The sequence below is a fragment of the Falco naumanni genome, chromosome 8, assembly GCF_017639655.2.
Source record: "Falco naumanni isolate bFalNau1 chromosome 8, bFalNau1.pat, whole genome shotgun sequence".
NCBI lineage: Eukaryota > Metazoa > Chordata > Aves > Falconiformes > Falconidae > Falco > Falco naumanni.
In genome coordinates this window covers 2905954-2928982 of record NC_054061.1, presented here as the reverse complement: position 1 = coordinate 2928982, position 23029 = coordinate 2905954, and the positions used below count along the sequence as shown (strand labels likewise).

At 44.2% G+C, this 23029-nt stretch overlaps 1 protein-coding gene across 3 annotated transcripts in view; it reads left to right on the top strand.

Annotated features, from left to right (window-relative positions):
- The first annotated feature begins 451 nt into the window (after window positions 1–451).
- FSTL4 (follistatin like 4) overlaps window positions 452–23029 on the top strand; it is a 236718-nt gene continuing 214140 nt past the window's right edge. For 2 of the 3 annotated variants that reach the window (XM_040604821.1, XM_040604819.1), the window contains exons 1-3: window positions 452–492; window positions 5554–5689; window positions 18897–18930. In XM_040604821.1, the coding sequence (XP_040460755.1) occupies window positions 5561–5689; window positions 18897–18930 (163 nt within the window). In that variant the 5' untranslated portion in view covers window positions 452–492; window positions 5554–5560. Of the gene's footprint in view, window positions 493–5550; window positions 5690–18896; window positions 18931–23029 lie in introns of all 3 variants that reach the window. The other variant, XM_040604820.1, reaches the window with a different exon arrangement.

Sequence of the window (23029 nt, the reverse complement as noted above, 5' to 3'; positions counted from 1 at the left end):
GCGGCCCCGCGGTGCCCTCCTCCGTGTACCGCTGCGGGACGGTCCCACCGAACCCCCGCCGCGTGCCCCGCTGGCCCCCGCCCACGGCCCCACGGCCACGCTGTCCGCCCCCCCCTCCCGTTTGCCGCTGCAGGACAGCCCCGCTGCCCTCCGCCTACGGCCCCGTGCCCCGAGGGGGCGGCCCCGCTACCCGCCCCCCGCCGTGTACCGCAGCGGACCGGCCCCCCTGCCGGTGGCCCCCCCCCCCCCCCCGCCCCCCCGGGCGCCCCCCGCCCCCCGCCGCGTGCCCCGAGGGGGCGGTCCCGCCGTCCCCGCACAGGTGCTGGCGATTGGGTGGAATATGCAAATGCGGCGGTGACGTCAGGCGGCTCCGGCCCAGAGAGCAGAAATAGGGCCGGCCCGGCCCGCGCCGCGGACTCGCCCGCCGCCGCTCCCGCCCCGGCCCGCCGCCCCCGGCCGCCGCCGCCCGGCCCGCCCCGCTCCCCGCCCCAGGTGAGTCCGCGGGAGGCGCTCCGCGTCCCTGCGCGCCCGGCGGAGCGCTGCCCGTCGCCGCCCGGGCCGGGGGCAGAGCGCCCGCGGGAGCCGCTCCGCTCCGCGGCGGTGCGCGCCCGGCGCCGGGCACACGCGGGGCTGCTGCCGCGCTCCCCCCGCCCGCGGCCCCGGGCCGGGCGCGGTAACAGGTGGGCGCCCGCAGCGGCGCTGGCAGCGTGCCGCCTGCCCCCCGCCAGAGCCCCGCAGCCGGGGGCGCGACGGGGGCGCGGCCGCGCGTGGGGCGGACGCGGCTCCCTCCCCTCGGGCGCGGAGGGCGGCCCGGCCTGCCCCCCCCGCGGCGGAGCTGCCGGGGCTGCCGCCGTCGGTGGGACGCGGGGCCGGCGGCGCGTCCCGCCGCGATCGCGAGTGGGGGCGGCGGTTCCCCCCGTGGCCCCTGGGTGGCGCCGTGGTGCCGGCGGCCGTCCCTGCGGAGCGCCCCGTCGGGGCGCGCTGCCGCCCGCGGGGCTGGGGGCGCCGTGCCCCGGGCGACCTTCAGGCTGCGGCCAGCGGCGGGGCTCCGTGGGCAGCGGGTAGGGCCCCGGGGTTAATTCGTGTATCAGAGCTACGGGGCTCCTTTCCCAGCTCGTGTAAAACGCTTCTGCGCGGTGGAAGGAGGTGGCTCCTCGGCCGTAGCGGGGGGACGGGACGGTGCGGGGCTTCTCCGAGCCAAACCCCGGAGCAAACCTGTGGTGGGAACGCAGCGAAGTGTCGCGGAGGCAGCCCTGGGTACCAGGGTTAAACACCTGCGAGGTTTAGGTGCATCTTGGCATCCCTGCATCCCTGCCGGACTGATGTTCCCCACATTTCTTCTGGGAGCACTGAAGCGTCTTGGAGAATTTAAAGATCAGATGAGATATTTTTAAGTACGCTTTTGCTCAAATGAAATGTCTAGGTTGTACTTAAACATCACCACTGGTGTCAGTAAGTTCTTAAGGCATCGAAACTGATTTATTTATCTACTGTCTACTTATTTATTTATCTAGTATTTATCTACAGTGCTGCAGCTGGCTGACTGACATTGCTGTTGGGCTTCATGATGGCTCGCTGAAAGGTTATCTTAGAATAGATTTTCTCCTTAATTTTGTAGCTTAATTTTATAGCACTTGTAGCATTCAACGAGAAATTATGGATGTCAAAATTATTTTGCAGGCTGTAGAAATGCTGTTTAGATAAGGCTGAAGCAATTGGAGCAGTTAATGACAGAGGAACTGAGGACCAGATTCTTATCTGGTGTTAATGGAGCCAGTTTATATAGAGGGAATCGTCTGGTCCGACTGCTTTCCTTTTGCTATAGCAACAGTCATAACTTCAGGTAATTAAGTTCAACCTCTTTCTAATGCAAAGTGTCTTGGAAATTATTAGAAGCCATTGTGATCTATTAATTTCTCAATACTAAACAAATAAGCTGTAATTTGAGTAGCCCTGAAAACAAAACCAATAACTGCTTTTGGCAAATTCTTTAATCTTATTACAGTCACCATAATTGAATTCTTGAAGCTTCTGTGTTGTGGAGGAAAAAGTTGTGGGATCTCTGCAGCAATCTAGCTTTCTGACAGCTCACACTGTATGACACAGGAGTGCTTTTAAACAGCGAGTGGTGCTCCCTGCTCAGGTGGCCGGTGTGGCTAGTCCCCTTCCTTTTCAAGGTGACCCTTTTTGCTTGAGCAGCTCTAAAACCTGTACCCTAAAACCTGTGCTCGTATCTTTGGCTTCCATCTGTTTGCTGTTACTTGTCTTCGTTCAGAGGCATTGCAGCAATTTTCTTGCAACTTGAAACTCTCCTGGTGTGTTGGTGTCAACACAAACACATCTGAGCTCGGGATGGATGTTCTGCAACACTTCGGTGTTACAGCACCAGCAGAGCTTGGCCACGGCCTGCGGTCCTGCTGGGCTGGGCACTGGTGTGCAGGCGAGCCAGTGTGTTTGAGCTGCTTCACGTAACGATGCGTAGTGTGGTGCTGCTGTGCTTGTGGTAGTGTTTCTTGGCAAAGCAATGCTGGCTGTAATGCTGTTCTAGCTCAGAGGAGGAAACTGCAACTTTTAGGTAAACTCTTAGGCTTTGCATAGTATCTTCTTTAACGTAAGAGCCAGAAGTGGTTTGGAAGGGACTCCCCTGAAACCAAAGGAAATGTGTCACAATGGATGTGATGCACCAGTTTGTTTACTTTAAAATAGTCTGGTTTAATTCTAGCATCCACATTACAATTACAGATGTCTGTATTACACAGTAGATTAGAATCTGTCTCTCTGCTCATATGCATTGTGGAGAGCAGGTGTGTGATAGAAACTCCCTTCCACCTCAGATCTTGAGAGACTTCTAGGGTTTAGCCACAAATGTTCTTTGACTTTTTTTTTTCTTTTGATTGCAACTGCTTGCCTTATGCAGACATTTCCATATGCAGGCTTTGGTTTATCTGGGCAGTAACATCCACACAGGCTCATATCCTGCAAATCTGTCCCTTGTTCAAGTGAGGAAGGGAAATCAGTAGTAAAACTTGTCCGAGTTCACAGTTGTGGTCTAGATCTATTAAATCAATTTGCATTTTTCTGTTGACTTTGGGGAACTTTAGACTGCAATCGGATAGCTGTATTGCATGATGTAACTGCAGACCAGATTCTGCGAGGAGCCTTCCACTTAGCTCAGGGTAAGGTGATGCTGAGCTATGGTTTAGGATGCCAAGTGACATGAAAAGGCTGTAAGATTTCAGTTAACCCTCACCTGATATTTATGGTGCATATTTGTTGCTTAGTTTAGGCTGTTCAGATGTATAACGTATATTAGTCTGTCCTCCTCTCTGTATGAGAGAGAGCAATTAGTGTACTGTCAGGCAGTATGCAATAAAAATAAGTAATTTCTAAACTGACTAGAGAAAGATGTTCTACAATTTCTGTTTGTAAAGCAACCAGAGTTTCTAGCAGGTAGAGGCTGCTCTTTTGGTTTCATCAGTGTTACAGGCATCCTAATCCAAACAAAATCATGTTTTCTAGCAGTTAGTTATTTACTAAATAGACGCTAAACTAGCTGGTCCCCTGTTTGGCTCTAGGATTGTGGTTTCAAGCAGGGTATGAGTCAGAGGTCTCTAGAACTGCAAAGTGAAATAGTTCTATTTGCTGTGATGGTATCAACTGAGCATACATAATACCTCTATAAAAGAACGTGAGAGACAGTATTGCTGTGCAAGAGCAATTCATAATGTAACAATGTACTTGTCGCTTATTGATATAGTGACTCTGGTTTATTAAACATTTATTTGTAGCCCCAGTAACATTACATGTGAGGTTTCTAATTGGAATTTAGAAAGCCTAATAAATTTTGATTTCATCCTGAGTGCTCTCAATTCAGGGTGTTTACATTAGTGCTGAAGAAAAGCAATGCCTGAACTCCACGGGCACGTGGTGTGCAGCAGCTGTAGGCTGTGCTCGTTCTATTGATGGTGTGTCTTTGGGCAGACTAAATAGCTGAGACAGTCATGGTGTAAATGGTCATGGCTTTGAAATGAATCGTGATGTGTCAAGGCTTGGATGTACCCTGCAGCAAATACATGGCATGAAAATGCTGCAAAATGAGTCCTGTCAAGACAAGGTATGTCATGGGGCCTTAATTCAGCTAGGCTTAATTTTGCCATTAGCAGGTAACTCGCCTTGTTAATGTACGTTGCTCAAAGCAACCAGCAGCCTGTCACTTGTGTGCTATAGAAATGCCAATGCTTGCTTCATTAAGTGGTCATTATGCTTTGTTGGTGGGTCCTGTTGGCATCCTCTGCAGCTGCCATGAAAGGTCAGAACTTCCCTCAGCTACCCTGGAAATGGTACCAAGGCCTGAAGGCTCCTTTGGTATTTTTGTTGTGAGAAGTAATGATACTCTTTGCTGTCCTCTTCCTCAGAGACGTTCAGATGAAGTACGGAGCTCTCCTGGCTGAGCTGCCAGGGCTCCAGCTTGGGGTTGTGCATGTATGAAACACGTAGCTCTATCTGAGAACACTTTGAATAACTTCATTGGTGTTACTTCCAAAGTCATTAAAAAACCCACAGAAGACAAGAACCACTGCTCAAAGTGGATGCGGTTGTGGTAGGAATCCTTGCTTGCATCTTCCCATTCCCCTGGGGTGGGGCGGTGCCAAGGAGATGGTGCTGCTGTTGGGTAGGATGAGTCTGGGAGGGATGGGAAAGGTCTCTGTTTGGGGGCAGAGGCAAACGAGTTGAGAAATCACAGCCCCAGGCAGGGCTCACCTACATCGTGGTTGGAGAAAAACATCAGCCCTTTTCAGCACAGAGTTTTTCAGGTCTTGCCAGTTCCAGTGGGTTTGGCGATGTGTCGGCAGATGCCTTAATATGGGGGAAGAGTGACCGTTCCTGTGATTTGGTGTCAGCTGCCAGGCCCTGGCTGGGCTGGCCCTGCAACCCTCATTGTAGCCTAAGGGGGTGGCAGTGGCTGTATCTGCTGGAGGTGGCAGCATCCTCAGAGTCAGAGGGGAATAATGGTATTTTCTGTCACACTGCTGGAAGCTTCCAAGCAGCCAAAGAAGTGAATGTGGGTGTCTGGGGCTTTCCTGCAGGTCTGCTGAGGGTACAAAGTGTGAATCCCTGATTATGAATGACCCTGTGCCACCAGGGGTTCTGGAGATGGGATAAAGTCACCCTTTAGCTTCTGCAGTACCATAACGCCATGCTTTGATGTGGGTTGCTGTTGGCTGTGGTAGCTCGATTTAGCAGTCCCAGGGCTCTAGTTCTGCAGAGGTGCTGTTTGGGAACAGACTAGGTTCAGCATGTCTGGTGGAGGATAGCTTTGGGGTAAATGTTTCACAAAACTACTGCAGTAGGGGAATTCATGGCAAATACCCTGATGGGTGCAATCCAGGAAAATCAGTGTTGTACTGCCTGTGCTGCGGGAGTCTGCAAAGATCCATCAGCACTGGCCGGGTATGGATGAGCACTGTCAGCTGAAGCTTCTGCTGTGTGATTGAATCTGAGCTGGGTTTTGTTGGGATGATTGTTTTATGACTTTTCTCTTGTTTTCAGCAGACGTGAAATGATGACATCAAGAAGCTTTTGGTTATCTCTCCTATTGCTTGGGCTTTTCCCATTGGTCACGAGGGGATGGATGGATGTGGAGAGGAGCAGAAGGCTGTATTCAGATGCGGGGAGGTTGCATCAAGAGGTATTGTACACCAGCTGCTGCTGCAGCTACAACTCTTCTGTTTCTATTTTTGTGCTGTGTTCAGGCTCTCCATACTGTGAAAACAGAAAACAAGTGAGAGCTTATCTTTGTATATTCGCATTAAACACCTTCTGAGGAGGTCAGTGAAGCAGAAGCTTTTACACTTTTTGAGTATACTGATGTTGTTCTGGGAGTGAAATTGTGCATCTGGCCATTGTGGAGATGCTGTCTTTGCCCCAGAGACTTTATGGTATGCTCTGTCCTCGGGCTGCTGGGACCGATGACAGTAAATCTAATAAGATTTACTGGCTCTTCCTTTGGGTCACTGGACCTTCAAGTGAAACCTGGAAAAAAGTCCTTTTGCTGCTTAAAAAAGGAAAACTGAGCTGTAGGTCTTTCTGAGGGAACCAGCAAAGTTACTGCCCTGAGTGTTTCCCTCCTGACTTTCTGATGTCAAACCCCTGCAAAGCGCAAAGTAATTGGAAAGGGACCAAGAGAGTATGGTGGCCACAGTGAGGGGTGGTCATCTTCATCCAGCTGGAGAATGCCTGCCTCAGGGGGGTGGTGGGACTCCTCATGTGTTAAAGCACGACAGTAACACGCTCTTCATTGTTCAGTCCCTGGGCTTCTGGCAGTGGAGAAGCAACTGAATCTGTTTTTGGTGCTGAAGGTGACAGTGTTGGCTGTTGCAGTGACATGGATTCAGCAGGTCCCTGTTCGGACGGGTGCCTGGTGCTCCCGTACCAGAGATCCCGGTGTGCCTTGTTGCACAGATGTGGGTAGGCTCCGATTTTCACACGTCTGTGTGAGGTGTGTGAATCAGGCCATAAAAATGTAGAAATGTGACTTTCATGAACAGAAAATGATAAATGCTGAAACAATTTTAGTTATTTAATTAGTTCCCAATTATCATAGGTTGGCTAAATGATTGCTTAAATGCCTGAAAGTGGGAGATGGTGGGGGAGGCAAGGGAAAGGAGACCTTGCAATTTTTTTTAACTGCCATTGCCTAGAACACTTACGTGCTGGCAGACACATTAGTCAGTGCCAGGCTAATGGTAAGCCCTTGATGGATTTGTGTTGCAATTGGATCTATTTAAGCTTCAGGATTTTGTTCTAGTTGGAGAATCCCATTTCTCCCAGTCACATCTCATCTTACAGATACCCGTAGTTGTGTGCATTATTTCAGTAAAACAGTTTAAGCCAATTAAAAAGATGCTTTTTGCTGCTTAGCAGGACTTGAAAGTCACTTCATTGGAGTTGGAGGTTCTGCAGTTCTCTCAGGTGTGCTTTTTTTCTTGAGGTCTCCATCCTCTGCTCTGTAGAAGTGAAGAAAAACAGTTACCCTCCACACCTCTACTGCTACTACGTTGCTGTGTAGATGCAGGTAGTACACTGGCACTCTGAATGTATTCTTGTATTGTCTTAGATCACTTTTTTATTAAAAATAAATATTTTGCATACTTTTGCATTTGAAAAAAATCATTCCTCACTAATGCATATTAGTTTTGTTATTTTGAAAAAGTCTGAGGAATGAAATTCATTACACAAATGATTAACATAAATTGGAGAGCTATTGTACTACTTGAAAGACATTAATAAATTTGATCTTCTTTTTAAACCCCATGACGTTATTGTACCAACTACTTGATCTTCCTTGAGGTGAAAGGATCTAAGCTAAAATTTGTTCAGATTTGCACGGAATTTAACAGGTATGAATATTAAAACTTTTAATGTACAAAGGATGTAGTTAAAGTAGTGTCAAGAGATGTAAGTTATATTGCAGATTTTTAAAAAAGCAACTATACAGAAAGCTCGTTCCACAAGAAAGTGTTTGTGACATGGCACCAAACACCAGGGTGAATCTGGAGCCCCAAATGTAGCTTTCAGGTAGGTCAGTGAAATTGAGATAACTGTTGTTTTCCTTCAAAAGATGTTTACTTTGTCTTTCAGAAACCAGTTTAGCCATAATTCCTCTTTAATAATAAAAGTCACCTGAAATCTTTTCCTGGGGATATTGGGCTTTGTTCAGTTCAGAGCTCCTTATTCATCAAAAGTTTGTTAGTTACTAAATTCATGGTTTGATTAATATGTAATTCCATTAACACATGTTTAAAACATTGAATCACAAATAGAAAAGCTCCTAGCAATTCACTAAAATTGCTTTAAGAATGTGTAAAGGGTTAATTTACTGGTCAAATAATTTGAAGTGTGTTCTGATCTAAAATTCCTATGAACTTCATCAAAGCAAATACTTGGGTATGGGTCACTGACCTTCACTAATACTTGTTCTGATCTACATAGGAACAAGTTTACTGAATCAAAAGCATTGCTTAATTTATGTTCAGATTGCTAAATCGATTTGTTCATGGTCTGTGGTAGAATTATTGCAGTTGTGCTTTGCATTTATAAAGGAAAAATAAGTCTTGAGGCCATAGACTTCAACATACAGCGCCTTCTGCATGAGAAATTAACTCTCCAACATAGCTAAGGTGTAAGTTTTCTTGATGTGCAGCCTTCCACCTCTAGAATTTATGGGGTGTTCCTGAGAAGAGGTTGTTTTTCTGAAATATTTTTAGTTCTGGTTAGAATAGCTAATAAGCGGGTGCATGCAGTCTGAAATTCTATGGGTGTAGGACAAACTAAAATAGAAAACCTAATTAAAAAGGACTATGTTAGTGTTTAACTGAAAAGGTCCAGCTTGCCTAGTCCATTTTAATTTCGGAGAATACTACTGTTACTTTTACATTGAGAAACTTCTCATAGTCTGGTTCCAGAGAGAGCTGGAAAGTTCTTGAAGCTTCTGGGTGCTGCACATAGACTGCTGTGGAGCTAGGAGGTGCAGCTTCCCAGGGTTGAACCTTCATGGGACTAAGTCCTACTGGGTGGAGTATATGCCAAAATATCTAAATATATAGTGCTTGCCAGTCTGGGGTGATGTTTTTGGACAAATTTTGCCTCTGCCTTCAGCAAGGCTGATTCCATGCTAAAGTTGGACATTCTGGAGGTGGTCGTGTTTCATGGGCAGCTCTGTGCTGGCTTAGAAGGGCTTTGAGCTGCCCATGAATCACCAGGTGGTGAGATCTGGGGTCACCTTTTCTTTCTTGAAAGGCATTCTCAAAAATGTAGCTCGGCAAGTCATTGCTGGTGGCAGTGGCAGTAAAGGGAGTTTCCAGCATGAGCGTAGCAGAAAAAGACTTAAACAACCTGAATCTGAAATAATTCTGGAGTTCAGATTTGAGGAATGTAGCCAGGAGATTCTGATGGACAGCCAGTGGCACTACTCCACTCAGTCTCTACAAGGTAATCCACACAAGTAGCTTGGATTTTTTTCCATCAGGGTATTTTACAAAAGCATCTTATTAAATATTGAAATTTGACAGCTAGCTTTCCTTCTGTTCCCTGCTTTGTATGAGAGGCTGCTTTTCTGTATGTGCCAAAGCCAAACTGGTTTTGCCACAGTTCTTGGGACAAGCTTCTCATCCTTTAAGCCATGGTGCAGCAGATCAGTGCTGCAGGTCTTCATCTACTCTTCCAGGAGTGGGTCTCCCATCTGCTACAGGGAGCTCCTCAAACACAAGCTGGCACAGCACAGCATCTCAGAAATTAAATTCTGTGTTATGCTTTCTGGGCCATTGCTGGTAGGTAGCCTGAACAATGCTGGCCTAGCTGGATAGTGTGAAACTGAAGAGTAATCCTGTGTTGTGGTACATGTTTAGTTGTTTTGTGTTGAGTTGTTAAAGGAAATATTTGGATGTCACTGATGGCTCCTGAGCAGTTACAGGACAGACTGGCAGGCATCCTGTGGTCTGCTCTGGGCTACAGAACGAGAACTGCTCTGTAGTTTTGTAGCAACACTGAATTGCTTTCATTTGGCTCTCAGGCAATGCTCTTCTTGCCACTCATGCTCCTATTTAAGAAGTCTCCTGACACTCCAGAAACATGTGCACAGCACCCCATGCTCCTGTGGGGAGAAGAGCTGTGTGTCTCTCCAGCGCAGAGCTCACAAGTGATGCTCCATGTGCTCACACAAGTACCAGCGGCTCTTGCAGATCCAAGCACTGGCAGGTTTGCTTTTCCTTTCTGCGTGCTGCAAGATGTTCGTACCTCTCTGATGCACCTTAACGGCCCTGTCCCCTGCAAGGTGCTGTTGGTGTGCAGTGCTGTGTCTAATTTGGACTGTGACAGCACAGTTCAAAGGTAAACTAGACAAGCTGTGCCAATAATTATTTCAGTACCTTGATCATTTTTACCCATATCAACCTCAAAGTATCATGTGTAGTTATACCAGTGCTTATTTTTATGCTAATGAATGTAGCAAATATGCTCATTTTTTAAGGTACTGTAACTCTTCTTACCAGCATTGGAAGGTGTTGGTTGTGTAGGCTATCTGTCGTTTGACTGGTTCATTACTACTTGCATGACACATGAACTGCTTAAAATCTCAGTGTAATAAATGTCCCCTTAAACTTCACTGTGACTGCAAATAGCTGGGTCATACCAGCCCTTCAGTGCCATCCTGCACAGGATAAAGCATCCCTCTGGAGTCTACTCACAGCCTCAACTGCGCTTGTCCAGAAGTATCAATTATTGCTGAAATTCCTAATTATCTTCAGTTTCTTAAATGTTGTTCCACTTACTGCTGCAGCTGAAGACCACAGTTGGTTATTCCAAGTAGCAGGGGAGTCATGGGGGATGATTTTGTGCTCCTTCCCCCAGCAAGGTCGTATTTCCTAATCTGACAGACTGTGAAAGGAGTGCTTTGGGAGGTAAGGTACAAAATTGCAAAGGCTTTTGGTGAAAGCTTTTGCTTACCATTCAAATACAGGCATAATTTCAGAGTATGAGCCTGGAATAAAACAGTGTGTATGAATTTTATATGCAGTTGCAGATCCTGGTATTTATTTTAAGAATTATTAGTAGTGTGTTCTCTGCCATGTGTATGTTCTTCCTGCCTGTCAGGCAGTTTGAAGAAAGGACATAAAGAATCAGATTTGAATTAAAATCAGTACTGGGCTACAGCCTGCTCCTGTTTTAAACATTAATGAAGATAAAGGGAGACAAGACTTAAATTTATTTTTGTATCACTTTGCTATGTACTGATAATTTGCTTCTTGTAACGTGCATTTATGTAATATCTCTAACAAGCTGTAATTGCTGTTTGTAGACCCTTCTCAATCTTTACTATGGTATTATCCTTGTGGAGATGAGAAGCTTTTGCTCTGAGTGCTGGTTATCAGAGTAACTGCAGTTCAAGGTGCTGTGAAATGTCTCCATAGTATTTGGATACACGTGTTGGGATCCTTCCACTGCGTCCCTAAACCTCAACCACCCCATCCTGTGTACCCAGAGGGCTTAATACATGTTGTGTTTTATGGAACACTGCCCAGAGGATTTTAAAGAATGCTGTATCTTACAGGATGCTGTTATGCTTGAAGTACTAGAGAATTTGAATGCTGAGTTACTTGGAACAAGACAGGCACTGTATGCTTGAATAACAGCATAAAATCTGAAGAATCTTAGTTTGCGTTGATGTTTATGGTTCAAACCATAGTGAGAGAGTAAGCAATTGTTAGGATGCATCTATAGCACAACTTAAAGATAACTCTTTTTTTTTTTATGCAGTCCCTTACAGAACCAAAAACCTGCTTCCTTTTTTTTTTTTTAAACTTCTGGCAAGATGCAGTTTGTGATATCGCTTAGTGGTCCTGCACCACCCAGCCTGCTGGGAGCTATCACCTTCCAGCAGCAGGACCACCAGCAGCAGGACCACCAGCCTCTGCAGGGGTGAGCTCCTTGCACTTAAGTGGTGATGACCTTGAGTGGTGATCTTTAAGTGACTTGGGTTTTGGTGCTGTAGCTGGAGTTCAGAGGGTTTGGGTGCTGTCCCCCGGGGAGCGGTGGGACCCTGGGCTCAGGGTGCCTGGCTCTGTGCTGAGCTGTGGCACTGACTGAGCACAGGAATCAAATATCAAAGTTTTTCTCATGTCACAGTTGAGCAACTGTGAAAAGTCCTACCTAGGTGGGGAAATGCAGGTATATTTCTGAGGCAGAGAGTAAAACCAGAGTAACAAATCTTGCAAATAAAAAGAAATCTAGGGCAGCTTAAGTTGGCTGTGATGTGCCAGAGTTACACTTTCTCATGTTCTGATCAGAAGCTACTTAACCTTAAAAGACTAAATATTGACTAATTTTTTTTCCAAATGTAGTATTTTCTCTCTTTAAAAAAAGGAAAAGGCTGTAGCAATAGTATTTAAAGGAATAGAGTTCTGCTTAAAGTACTTTCTACCATCAAGCAGGGGAATTCTTAGTTTTTCAGATTAGGAGGAGTACATCTGCAGATTTGGGGTTTCTAGAACAGGCATCCTGTGAGCTTCCCTTTGACAATGTGGAAGTCTATAAAGCTGTACCTGGGTTTCTCATCTGAAGTCCAGAAAGAGTAGTGAGTAAAATCAGAGATACAGCAATTATCTCAATTAGCTACCGTATGGATAAGCAGATGATACTGTGTGATGTGAGACATCAGAGCTTCTCTCAATGTTTATACCAGACAGGAGAATTCTAAATTGCCAGCGTCTGTACTGATAGCAGGCTTACTCTAAACAGTAGTGCGTAACTTATTTTTTTCCCTTCATGCTTGCTCAAAAAAAAAAGTGGATGTTCACTGCCTCATTAGCATCTTTTTTGAAAATATTCTGTGTTCATGGTTGTAAACAGAAAATCCTGATTGTCAAACTAAGCCGTGTATTAGTCATAACCACTGCAAATGCTGCAATCTGTATGCAGAGTGCCTCACCTCTCCCTGTACTGGATGTCAGTGTAATTTTCTTGACCCCTCACTTGAGATAAGGAAAAGCATGCTCTGAAGGGGGGGAAAAAACCACAAAACCCTGGGATGGTAATCTATTAATAGGAACAGCCACTTTATTAATTTGCTAAATGAGTCAGAGCTGTATATTTAGAAATTGTACAGCAGTTCGGCTGATCCTGAGAGCAGGTCCCTGGAGACTTGGTGTGTGCAGAGGTAACATCTAATTTTGTGATAGATGCAGCACTGAGGCCAGTTGCATGTGCTGAATTTGATTTAGACCCTTGCACAAGCACTGCAGTCTCTTCCACAGAGTATCTGGTAAGAAGGTTGCTACAGTCCAGCAATACAGGCAACTTGCAGAGCTGAGATGTGTTACCTGTTCTTCTGCATCTCTTCTATCTGCTGCATTAATTGTGTGGGTTTTTTTTTTTTAATAAAGTCCCCTATGTTTAACCTTTGCTTATGGTCATAAAAAAGGGAATCCTCTTGACTAAATCTACATCAGTAGTAAAGGGCAGGAGACTGAAAACACTGCAAGGTTATCCTGTTAGCTGCTGTACTTGAGGGCAGCTGGTACCCATTTGCTACAAAGCTTGCTACTGTTAAGCATCATGCTTTGTGGGATCAGAGGCTGCTAACAAAAAGAGGATGGCGAATGTACAACTCTATACCAATATCTGTTAAGTACTGGTCTGGAAATGGAGGAAATTGGGAAGGAGAGAGAACTACAAGGAGACACTGCACTATGAAGATTTGCACCTTAAAATACTACATTGAGCTATTGCTCAGCGATTTGTGCTTGTGATGTGCCTCTGTGCATGTCTGGATTATAAGCACTCATCTTGTAGTTTTAGTCAAAGGAAAACTAGGAAGAAATAGCAGACAGGAGCTTGTCTTTCCTGATTTCAAGTCTAATTGTGACTGTTTAATTACCTTGCAAAGTGTGCTCACTTTTCTCTTCAAATTAGAATGCAGGAAATTGCATATGGCCACATGTGGATGTGCAGGGACAAAAGGAGGTACAACTGTTACAGGAAAATCAAGAAGCAGTCCTTTTCCCCTCCCTGTCAGTAGCTTGTTTATGTGCATTGCATGTCACTTACGAACCAAATATAAAGTACTGTGTAGTTACTGTAATTTGTAACAGTGCTAGATTCTGCATGCATTTCATTGTGGTTGTTGTCAAACCATGGGCTTATTTGGGTAGTGGGTTGGTATACTTTTATTTAAGATGGCTAGGGGAGTGTATTATACACACACCTTAATGTCTAGTCTGCAGTTGTGGGACTGAGATTAACAGATTGCTTTCAATGATGCACAGCAGCTTCTAGTGATGGTACTTTATACCTGCATCAAACAGTTATAAATTCTGACACTTTCTTTACCTGCTGTAGGTTAAAAAAAAAAAAAATGACACTTTTTAAACCTGCTGTAGATGGTTAATATTATTTGCCTAAAGGCTGGGCTGTGTCATTTTTCTAGAGTGAAGGAGAACTTCAAGAGCGTCTTGTTTGTGTGTCTGTGTCTTGTGCCCAGTCCAAGGGGTGTTTGAGCCCTGGGGAGGCTCTGCTCCATACTGTGCTTCCTGCAGGCAGCCTTGGGGTGGCTTTGAGTGACCTCCCCTTCCTCATGCTGCAATAATCAGTTTGTGTAGTTGGAGCATCTACATGACTGTTCTGTTCTGCCTGCTTATTCCTTTGGGAGAATATGGGTGTTATTAATAGGGATTGCCCTTGAGGTGTGGGAATTAGGTTTCTACATGACAAACAACCCCCCCCCTCCCAGTTTGCTACAGCAATTTCTGCAGTTTCATAGATCACTGTTTTCTATTCTGAAATTAACCCTTCAATGTGTTGCACTTGCCGGTTGTTTTAAAGCTGAGAAACATGCACGTGGGCTTTCCTTGCTGCCCTGTTTACTTCAGTACATCTCTAAAAAGTAAGAATGATCAACTGCTGGTTAGCATTGATGTAATAAAGCTAAACTGAAGTGATCTTGAGAGAGATTGGTATTCTTAGCGTGGTGGTGGTGGTTCTACACTTCCTGGGCTTCACTTGTTAAAAGACATTCGAAAGCAGCACCCTGAAGGCTGTATACCAGGTCACCACATAGGGCTGTCCAGCCAACTCCAGTTTGCTCAAGCCTAGAAGAGCTGGAGCAGAATCTTCATTACCCAAGAGTGCAAAAAAAACCAAAAAACAACCCACCATGAATTCATTGGAGGCAGAAGTAACATGCCATGAGGAAGTAAACCTTTGACTGTAAAATTTTGGTGGAAACTGGAGCATGAGCTAGGAAGGTGCTGCGTGTTCCTTGCAAAAGTGTAATGCCCCCTTTTCCAGTGGAGTCAGGAGACGAGGGTCCTCCTGCTTCAGCAGCCGAAGAGCAGAAGCCCACGTAGCCTGCTCTCCTTGCAACAGGGATTTACAGGAAGAGAGCATTGCCGTGTATAGTGTACAATATCTTCTTTGTGGGTGTATACGTAGGGCAAATGTAGATATGTTTCTATACAGAGGTGTTAAGAGGTTTTATTTACACTGATACCAAACAATATGAAAGTGGTTTTGCTGCTTGGATCAGTCCCTAATGACCATCAATAAATCCATTTGCAGTGCATTGGTACCAAGCACTGTACTATATTGCGTATTCCCTCTGTGTAGTTGTATTTTAAGGCTGTACAGTGAAATTTCCCCCAGCCCCCATTTGTTCTGAATGAAACCTGATTCTTCATTCCAGAAGCGCTCTGCTCATCCATGGGCCCATGATTCAGCATTAATCAGGAGTCTATAACACAAACTGGCTATTATGTCTTGGCAGGACATCTAGATGCTGTCTTCTGAAAGACTGGCATTCCCTTTTTGTAAAAGCAGAAAAGGGTTTTGTGCAGAACAGTTGTTAAATTGCAAAAGGTTCACGCAGGTGTCTGATGTGCAGACACAGCAGTTATGAATGAGTGAAGCTGTGCAACAGCAGTGTGAACTGTATTTCTGATTTTTATTTTTATTTTTGTCCCTCCTAATCCAGGTAGGATTAGTCGTCGTACTTGATACTCTCTGCTCTCATGTGCTGATGCTGGCTTGGTTGGTCTTTTGGAGGTGCAGTTTTGCAGTAGCTACATGTCTGAAAAGCGATGCTGGAGCAAGGATGCTACATTGATTTCCACGTAACGATGATTAGGCATTTCAGATACAGAACAGAAGGACCTTTTATTCTGCATTCAATTAACTAACATTAAAAAGGAGGAAAATAGGTGCTAAAAGCGAACCTTGACAAAACTGTTGTATTGCATTAATGAAATGCTATTTAAAATGGTACTCATGAAGAAGCTTTATAGAAGGAATGAGGGATCTGAAACAAATTTTTCCCTTCAAAGCCTATGATTTATGCTCTGATAAAATTAGATTTTTAGTTAAAGGAATTTGCAGTCATTAAATGGTGCCCATGAAATAAGTCTCATTTATAACCATCTGCTTTATGGCTTCTGCAGAAAAGTATTCCTCAGGCAATGCATCCGAGAACTTTAGTGTCATTTTTATCAAAATAGTTTGGTTCTCTACTAGTAACACTATTAAAACCTCCATGTGATTTTTTTTCTTTTTTTCCTCCACTCGAGAGCAGTATCATATACTTCAGAGGAAGGGCGACTACTCCTTTTTGTGAAAAAGATTGCCCAAGTCAGAGCGTGCGGCATGGTGCTGTGCCTGTGGCCAGACTTGCCGGTAATGTCTCTTAGTGATACGTTAGATCACTAATAGAAAGGTCTTATGTTTCAGCATGCCCTCGAGGAGAAAAATTAGCATCATTTCTTCTTTTCTGTGCTACAGAAGAGAGAAATGATTGGGCTGAGGCAAACTAAGAAAAATGAGTCCTTGCCATAGCTTCACTTTCCGAGGGGGACAGAAACCACAGTTGTCCCTCTACCTGGAGCTGGTGCCTTTTTGTGGCTGCTCTTTAAGCCCTGCCACAGTTGCCAGGTATTTTTCCCATTTTTTTTTTTGTGTACCGTCCTGAAATGCTGAGCGCTTTCAATGCTGTTGGTCTCCTCTTCCATGAAGAGGATGTTTTGGGGGATGCACCAGGTGCCGGTATTCTCCCAGGTAAAGTGAAGTGGTGACTTGCAGCCTGACCTCGTGTTCTTCTGTTGTGTTTCTGACAGGCTTGTCCTGTGAATCCCACATCTGTTTTTTGGGGTAGTTTACAGTCATTAGAACTTACAATGATAAGGAGAGCAGGGTAAAAGGGGAACTCTGAAGACCTTTCTTTGTTTTTCACGATGTCTATCCAGTTCCTTTCATGGAAATACCAGAAGGGTATTTAATACAAGTGAACTGACACTTGAAATTTTTTTTATAGAGTGTGAGTGTCTTTTTTTTTTCTTTTGATCAATGTAATATTTGTAATTAGTTTTAGTGTTTCTAAGCTGTTGAACTGCAGAGAATTCAAACAGCTTGTTAAAGTGAGGGACTCCGGGGAACTTTAAAAGTACTCTTTCCTTTTGCATATATTATGTGTACACAAGCTTAATGATAGGCTGTATCTAAATTTTTTTTTATCCTGTGCCCCACCTCTCAAACTAATATTTTGAAAAGCTGAGAGAGGTCCCTGGAGTGTGACTGTCTGCGCAGCTCAGAGCTTTGCTGCCTAAAGAGGATAAATGCTTTGAAGTCTGTACTAATCCCGAATGCCATTTTACACGTTTCTCAAGATCACTGAGGTAACATCCTACGGGGAATAATGACTTGGTATTTTTATAAGCAAATACCCATTTTTTTATTTTTTTTTGTTTATCCCCTCAGACTTGGAGGGTGCTAAGGAGGCCATTTACGCTGTTCTGATCTGCCTTGGGTTTGGAGAAGGCTCTGGCTGAGGCGGCTTGGCGTCGCTGGCGGGAGCGAGGGGCTCCATTGCCTGTGTGATGGGTGGCAGGGATGAAGTGGGGCGATGGCGGGCCCGGGGGCGATGGCGGGCCTGCGGCCAGGGCAGCGAGCGCAGCTACAGCACCTGCGGACGTGAAACTCCTCGCCGAGTTACCTGGTGCTGTCTGAGGTACCGGGGTGAGGGAGGCAAGGCCCGCAGCAGTTAGCTGAGCGGGTACTGTTGTAACTTCCATAAGCTGAAATTTTTCCCTTTTGCTTATCTTCTCTCCCTTTGAAAAGCTCTGTATTATTTTTTTATCCTGTGCTCCAGTGGCAGCTTTCTGTATGTCCCGCTGCCCTGTGCCTGTGGAAGGGCCCTGTGGATACACCTCCTTAGATGTGTGCGTAGCGCTGCGCTTTGCCTCCCTTTGTCTAAGCGTGGTCTGCAGGGAGGTACTTTTATTTTTTTAAAAAGTGAAAAAGTACAAATAAAACTACAATAAGCATCAGGTGGGCCATGGGGAGGCCATGTGTTATTTTCCTATCAGAAGGAGGAGAAACAGAAACCTTTTTGTTGTTCTGTTCTCTGATAAACATCTGAGAACAGTGCGCGCTGAGGGGATGAAGTGAAGTTAAGCAAGGCACATCTACAGGAGGAAAAACCTGCCTGAAGAGCTTTTGGTAGGGGTCTGGAGAGCTTGGGCCTGTTCCCGGTGTCCCTGCTGGGGACACTCTGGGGTCTTCCAGGTATAAATTCCGCACTCGGTGGGGTTAATCCTGCGTCGTCCAGCAGTGAGCTCTGCCCAGGTCAGTGTGGCTCTGGGCAAGGTGGTCTTCTAGAGTCCTCTGTGATTCTGCTATTTTGAATACTGGCTGCAAGAAGTAACTCAAGTGATGGTAGCTCTAAGTATTTGTAATTAACCCATAAATAATGTTACTGCTTGGGATTAAATGTTTATTCCCGTGGAGCCTCACCATTGGTGTAAGTAGTGTTGTTTGGGAATGTGATACCCTTTGAGGCTTTATGCAATGTCTTTTTACAAGCGGTTTCTTTATTAGAGATATAGTGATGCTTTGCAAGAAATGGGGCAAATAATATAGGTGTGCAAACATTGAAATGAGCCTTCAGCTCTAAGCATGAGTAGTCTGGTTGTTTTGAAATCATTTGGGTATTTGAACAAGTGTCTGCTAAAAATAGCTGTAACGGCTCCTCCCGCCTCAACCCTAGATCCTTGGTATAGTAATAACAACCTCCTAGCTGCTCCCTTTGAACATCAATAGAGAAAACAATCCATTTTAAAGATATTGTGCTCTACCATGTAACTTAGCACATAATGATGAATCATTTTAGGTGATATATTGATCCATTAAATATCTGTGGACAAACTGAAATGTACGCTTCTTATTACTCTTCGGTTATTGTGTAGAGCTTCGTAGATGCTTCTCTGGGACAATGGCTAATCTTTTTAGGGGTTTCTGTTTGTGCTGCCTTTGAACAATTATTTTTAAAAAAACACAATTTTTTTTCTTTTTCCTTATAGGACTCCAGAAGGCTTGAAGTTACAAGAAGAAAAGGTAGGGGAAAAAAACAACACTTTCATTTCAATGTGTGTGTTGGTGTTAAGTATTCTTGCAGTAACTTCTGAAAACAAACATGAGTTTACACACTCAAAAGTGTGTAGTGCTGTGGGATTAAAAAAAAGATTCCCTCCTAACACTCCCCTGGCAGTTCTTAGTGTTGCAAATTATAAATTATTCTATTTTTCCATGAAAAGTTGCTCTTGCAGAACTGCATGATGGTGTTGGTGATGCAAGCCAAGTTTGTTTGGTGCTGGCAGAGGATCTAAACTCTGACCCTGGAGCAGTTCAGGGAGAAAAAGGTCCAGACAAGGCTTTCCATGTATCAGCACACTGCAAATCCACCCAAAGGTGCAGCAGTGTTAAATGTGTGTCATGGCAGTGCCCTGAGCTCAGATCCTGCTCTTGTAAACTCTTGTGTTAGTGACTAATTGGCTGCTGCAGAGAGTGGCCCTTTGATGGTTCCCAGCAGCTGGGTGAGAACCGTCTATCAAAGAGCTCATTCTGTTATCATTAATTTTGATTTTTGTTTAGCAGATGTTTTCCAGATTAGGCAGTTGCTTGCCTCGTGTCTTGTGAATGTGAAGCAGGTGGCACTCTCCTGCTCAACAGATTAACGTGTTCCCCTGTTCTGTTCCAGCACCTCCTTTAATTGCTTCAGGCATCCTGTATATTTGGAAGAGGTTGTAACTACTGCTGTTTTGCTGCTTAAATGAAAATGGTCATGTCCAAGGGTAACATGTCATAGAGTCTCCTTTTTGGTTTTTTTGTGGTTGTGTTTTTTTGTTTTTAGGTTGTGTTTTATTTTTGCTGTGAGGCTGATACAGCAGAGAGGCTTGTATAATATGTGGCTGTTGCTAAAAGTGAAATATATTTAACTCTGGTTTCTAGCATGTGTGGTCTGGCATGTGGTCAGATGTTTGCCACTCTTTGTGAAGAAATCCAGTTTTATTTGACTTCCCTTTATTGCAGACTGAGGAGGGCTCTTGGATGGCTCCAAGTTGCTTTGAGATGCAGAAGAGCATCTTGGCATCCTGGATGTGGAGGCATTTTGGTCACGCTCTAGCTATAGAGTTTGTGGTGCGCTTCGTTATTGACACGGAGACTGAATCTGGTCTTGTGAAAATGAACTTAATGAGGGAAACTTTGTGGAAGTACCTCTAGTCCCATTTCAGCTATGATTTGGGTCTCAAGTTTCATTCCCAGTGAATGTAAGCAACACCTACAAGAACTTAAATATAGCGATTTTTGAAGGCAGGACTCAGTTTATAGATCATGTGGGTGTTTGGAAAATGTTACCTCAGAGCAGTAACTGGATTTTGAGATCAATGCTTTTAGATACCAAATTTCCAGGCTCAGTTAGGCTGCTTTCTTACTGCCTTCACAGGGTGGATTGGACTTTATTTCCATTTGGAGGGGTGCAACCATACCTTTTTTCAGAAATGCATTAAATATAATGAACTTCTCTGTCAGAAGACTTCTTAGATCCATGGATGGGGAGGAGAGAAGGGGATGATAGTTGGGGAGTTAAGGTCTGTAGATGAATTTGGCTTATGCCCAGCAATGCAATCGGTGAATAATCAAGAATGTCTGAAGAACTGCAAACTCCTCAGGAGTCAAGAAAATACTAACAAACATGATAAATACATCTTGGTCACAAAAGCTTGTGGATTTGCAGAGCTACCCGGGGATTTTCAGCAGTGATTAAGTATCTTCCTCTCTGGAGTTAGTCCTCAATAGCGCCTTTAAAATAATTCTACAAAAGCCTCCTTCAGAAACCTCTTCAGTGTTAAAATGTGTGCAGAGCAGATACCACTCGGTGCTGGGGGAAAAAAAAATAAAAGGAGGTTCAAAATGTTTATGCACATGAAAGGATTTGTTATAAATTTTGTGATATGGTATGATCTGATTTTAAGATTCAGGCCTTTTTTCCCTAAAATGGTAATTTTTGTGGATATTGGTTTTTACCTGAAGAAATTAGATAACTGGAAAATGTTTGAAGGTGGGGGTTTATGCTTGTTCCCTTGCCTTGGTTGGAAGACTTGGCTTTCTGTTGAAAAGTTGAAAAACTTTGAAACTTAAAAATATCTGACAGAAGCCACCACAAAGGTGAGAACTGCAGCAAACTTGCTCTGTGCCTGCTTTTATTATCCCATGCTCATGGATGAACCAGGATAATTAAAAAAAGAGCTTTTGGTGGCTTGCACTTTTCAGAATTTTTCTTTTTCTTTTTTTTTTTTTTTGGACAAAAGGTTTGAGTCCTTTAGATTGAAAGCAGGCACTTTTCTCTCAAAGGAAACAAAGCCTTGATTGTTGTCAATGTGAAAACACTTTCTTCCTTTTTGAGCTGTGGATGAGAGTAGTTAGACTGGGAGGCTTTTGGTTTCCAAAGTGTCAGGACTACATATGCTGGAGAAATTTTGAAGCTGCTCCAAAGCCTATTACAGTCGATGAATGGCTTTCCTTTGACTTCTGTGGGAGCTAGATCAACTATAATTACATGATCTTTTAATTGCTGTGGTACGGAGGGGAGATGCTTCCCTGACTGCAGCTGGCAGCCATCTTCCACCGTGATGTATGAAGACTGATTTCCTTATGAATTTAAACGGGAACGGCTGCAGATCCTGGGATGCCTAACTAGTGTTCAAAAATTACCCATTTTGACTAAAAATGATCTTTTAACCCCAAACCCCTCATTCTGGTAGTTGATTAGAAGCTGAAAGAATGTCTTCCTAAATTCAGTTTAGGCTCATGATGTTGAAATTTTGCTCTCAGTAGGTCATATGCTTGACTGTACTTTATATGAGCATAATGCAGATGGAATGGAAAACAGAATATGGTGTGAGGCGCCAGCTTTTGTGTTGTAGCTTTTAAAAAAAGAACAAAAACACAAACTCGAGAGCTCAGCATGTGGTAAACAAGCACAGGATTTGAATATGGTCTCTTTATATTGCTCTTTTAAACTAAGATCGTTGCTCTTTTAAACTGAGATTGGGGGGCAAGTTAGAGCAGGCAAACCTTTTTCCACTTATCCAGTCTTCTCTCTTTTTTACCATTTCTATCTAAAGACTTTTCCATTGTTTATGCCATATGTTTATATATGGTTTCAAGTGTGAGCATTGTTGCTAGTTTCTATGCACTACCTTCCCATAGTGCACAGGAAAGGGAAACTCAGCAAAAATGTTAACAGCCTGCACGTTTCCATCAGCTGCTCAGGACAGTGAAATAGTGCTGGAGAGCAGATGGGGAAGTGCAAAACGGGAGTAGGGATCTGGGAAAAGCAGCAGTTTGTTCAGATCAGGTGGACACAACAGACATTTAGTGAAAAAGAATAAGAATAGCATGCAGCAGAAAACTGGGAGACTAAAGGCCTTTATGGTAAACTGGAAGAAGCACTGGACCAAGCTCTGAAGGTAACACAAGCATTTGGCTTGACAGTGGTAGGGCTTAATTTTCAAGATCAGTGAGTTTTCACTGTGTAATGGGTGTAGCTGGATGTGATACTTATCTGTTGCTGTAAATTAGACCACACAACTTACATATGTAAGAGCCATATACATTCGCATCCATCAAATTCCCCATGTCTAGCAGGACAGGGCCTCTAGTGGTTTCCCCAAGTATCTTAGTTGCAAGATCACAGGAACCAATTCTGCAACTTCTGGTGCTGACAAGTGCTCCTACTCCTGTTGTCAATGTGGGGCTAAAGGATGCTGAGTCCTAGGATAAATTGTCTGCTGAGTATAACTCTATGCCTAAGTGTATGTATAGTCACATAAAGCATAAAGAGCCAGATCCTTGGTAGATGCAAATGAGCAAAGCCATGCTGAATTTAGTGGACCGCCTTTTGCTTTTTACTAGCTGAGGATCTAGCCCAAGCACTTAAAACTTTTAATTTGTTTTTATGTTGCTTGCAATCATCCATTCAACAAATTAGTGTCAAAAGATGCTTTTGAAACCATTCAGCCAAGAAATGTTGAAGCAGATTGCTTCCACTCTGTTTGACCATATAATCTTATTAAATGAGATGCAACTCCAGATGTAGTCAGACAGATGACATCATGCTACTGTAAAGATATGAACTTTAACTAGTTGTTTT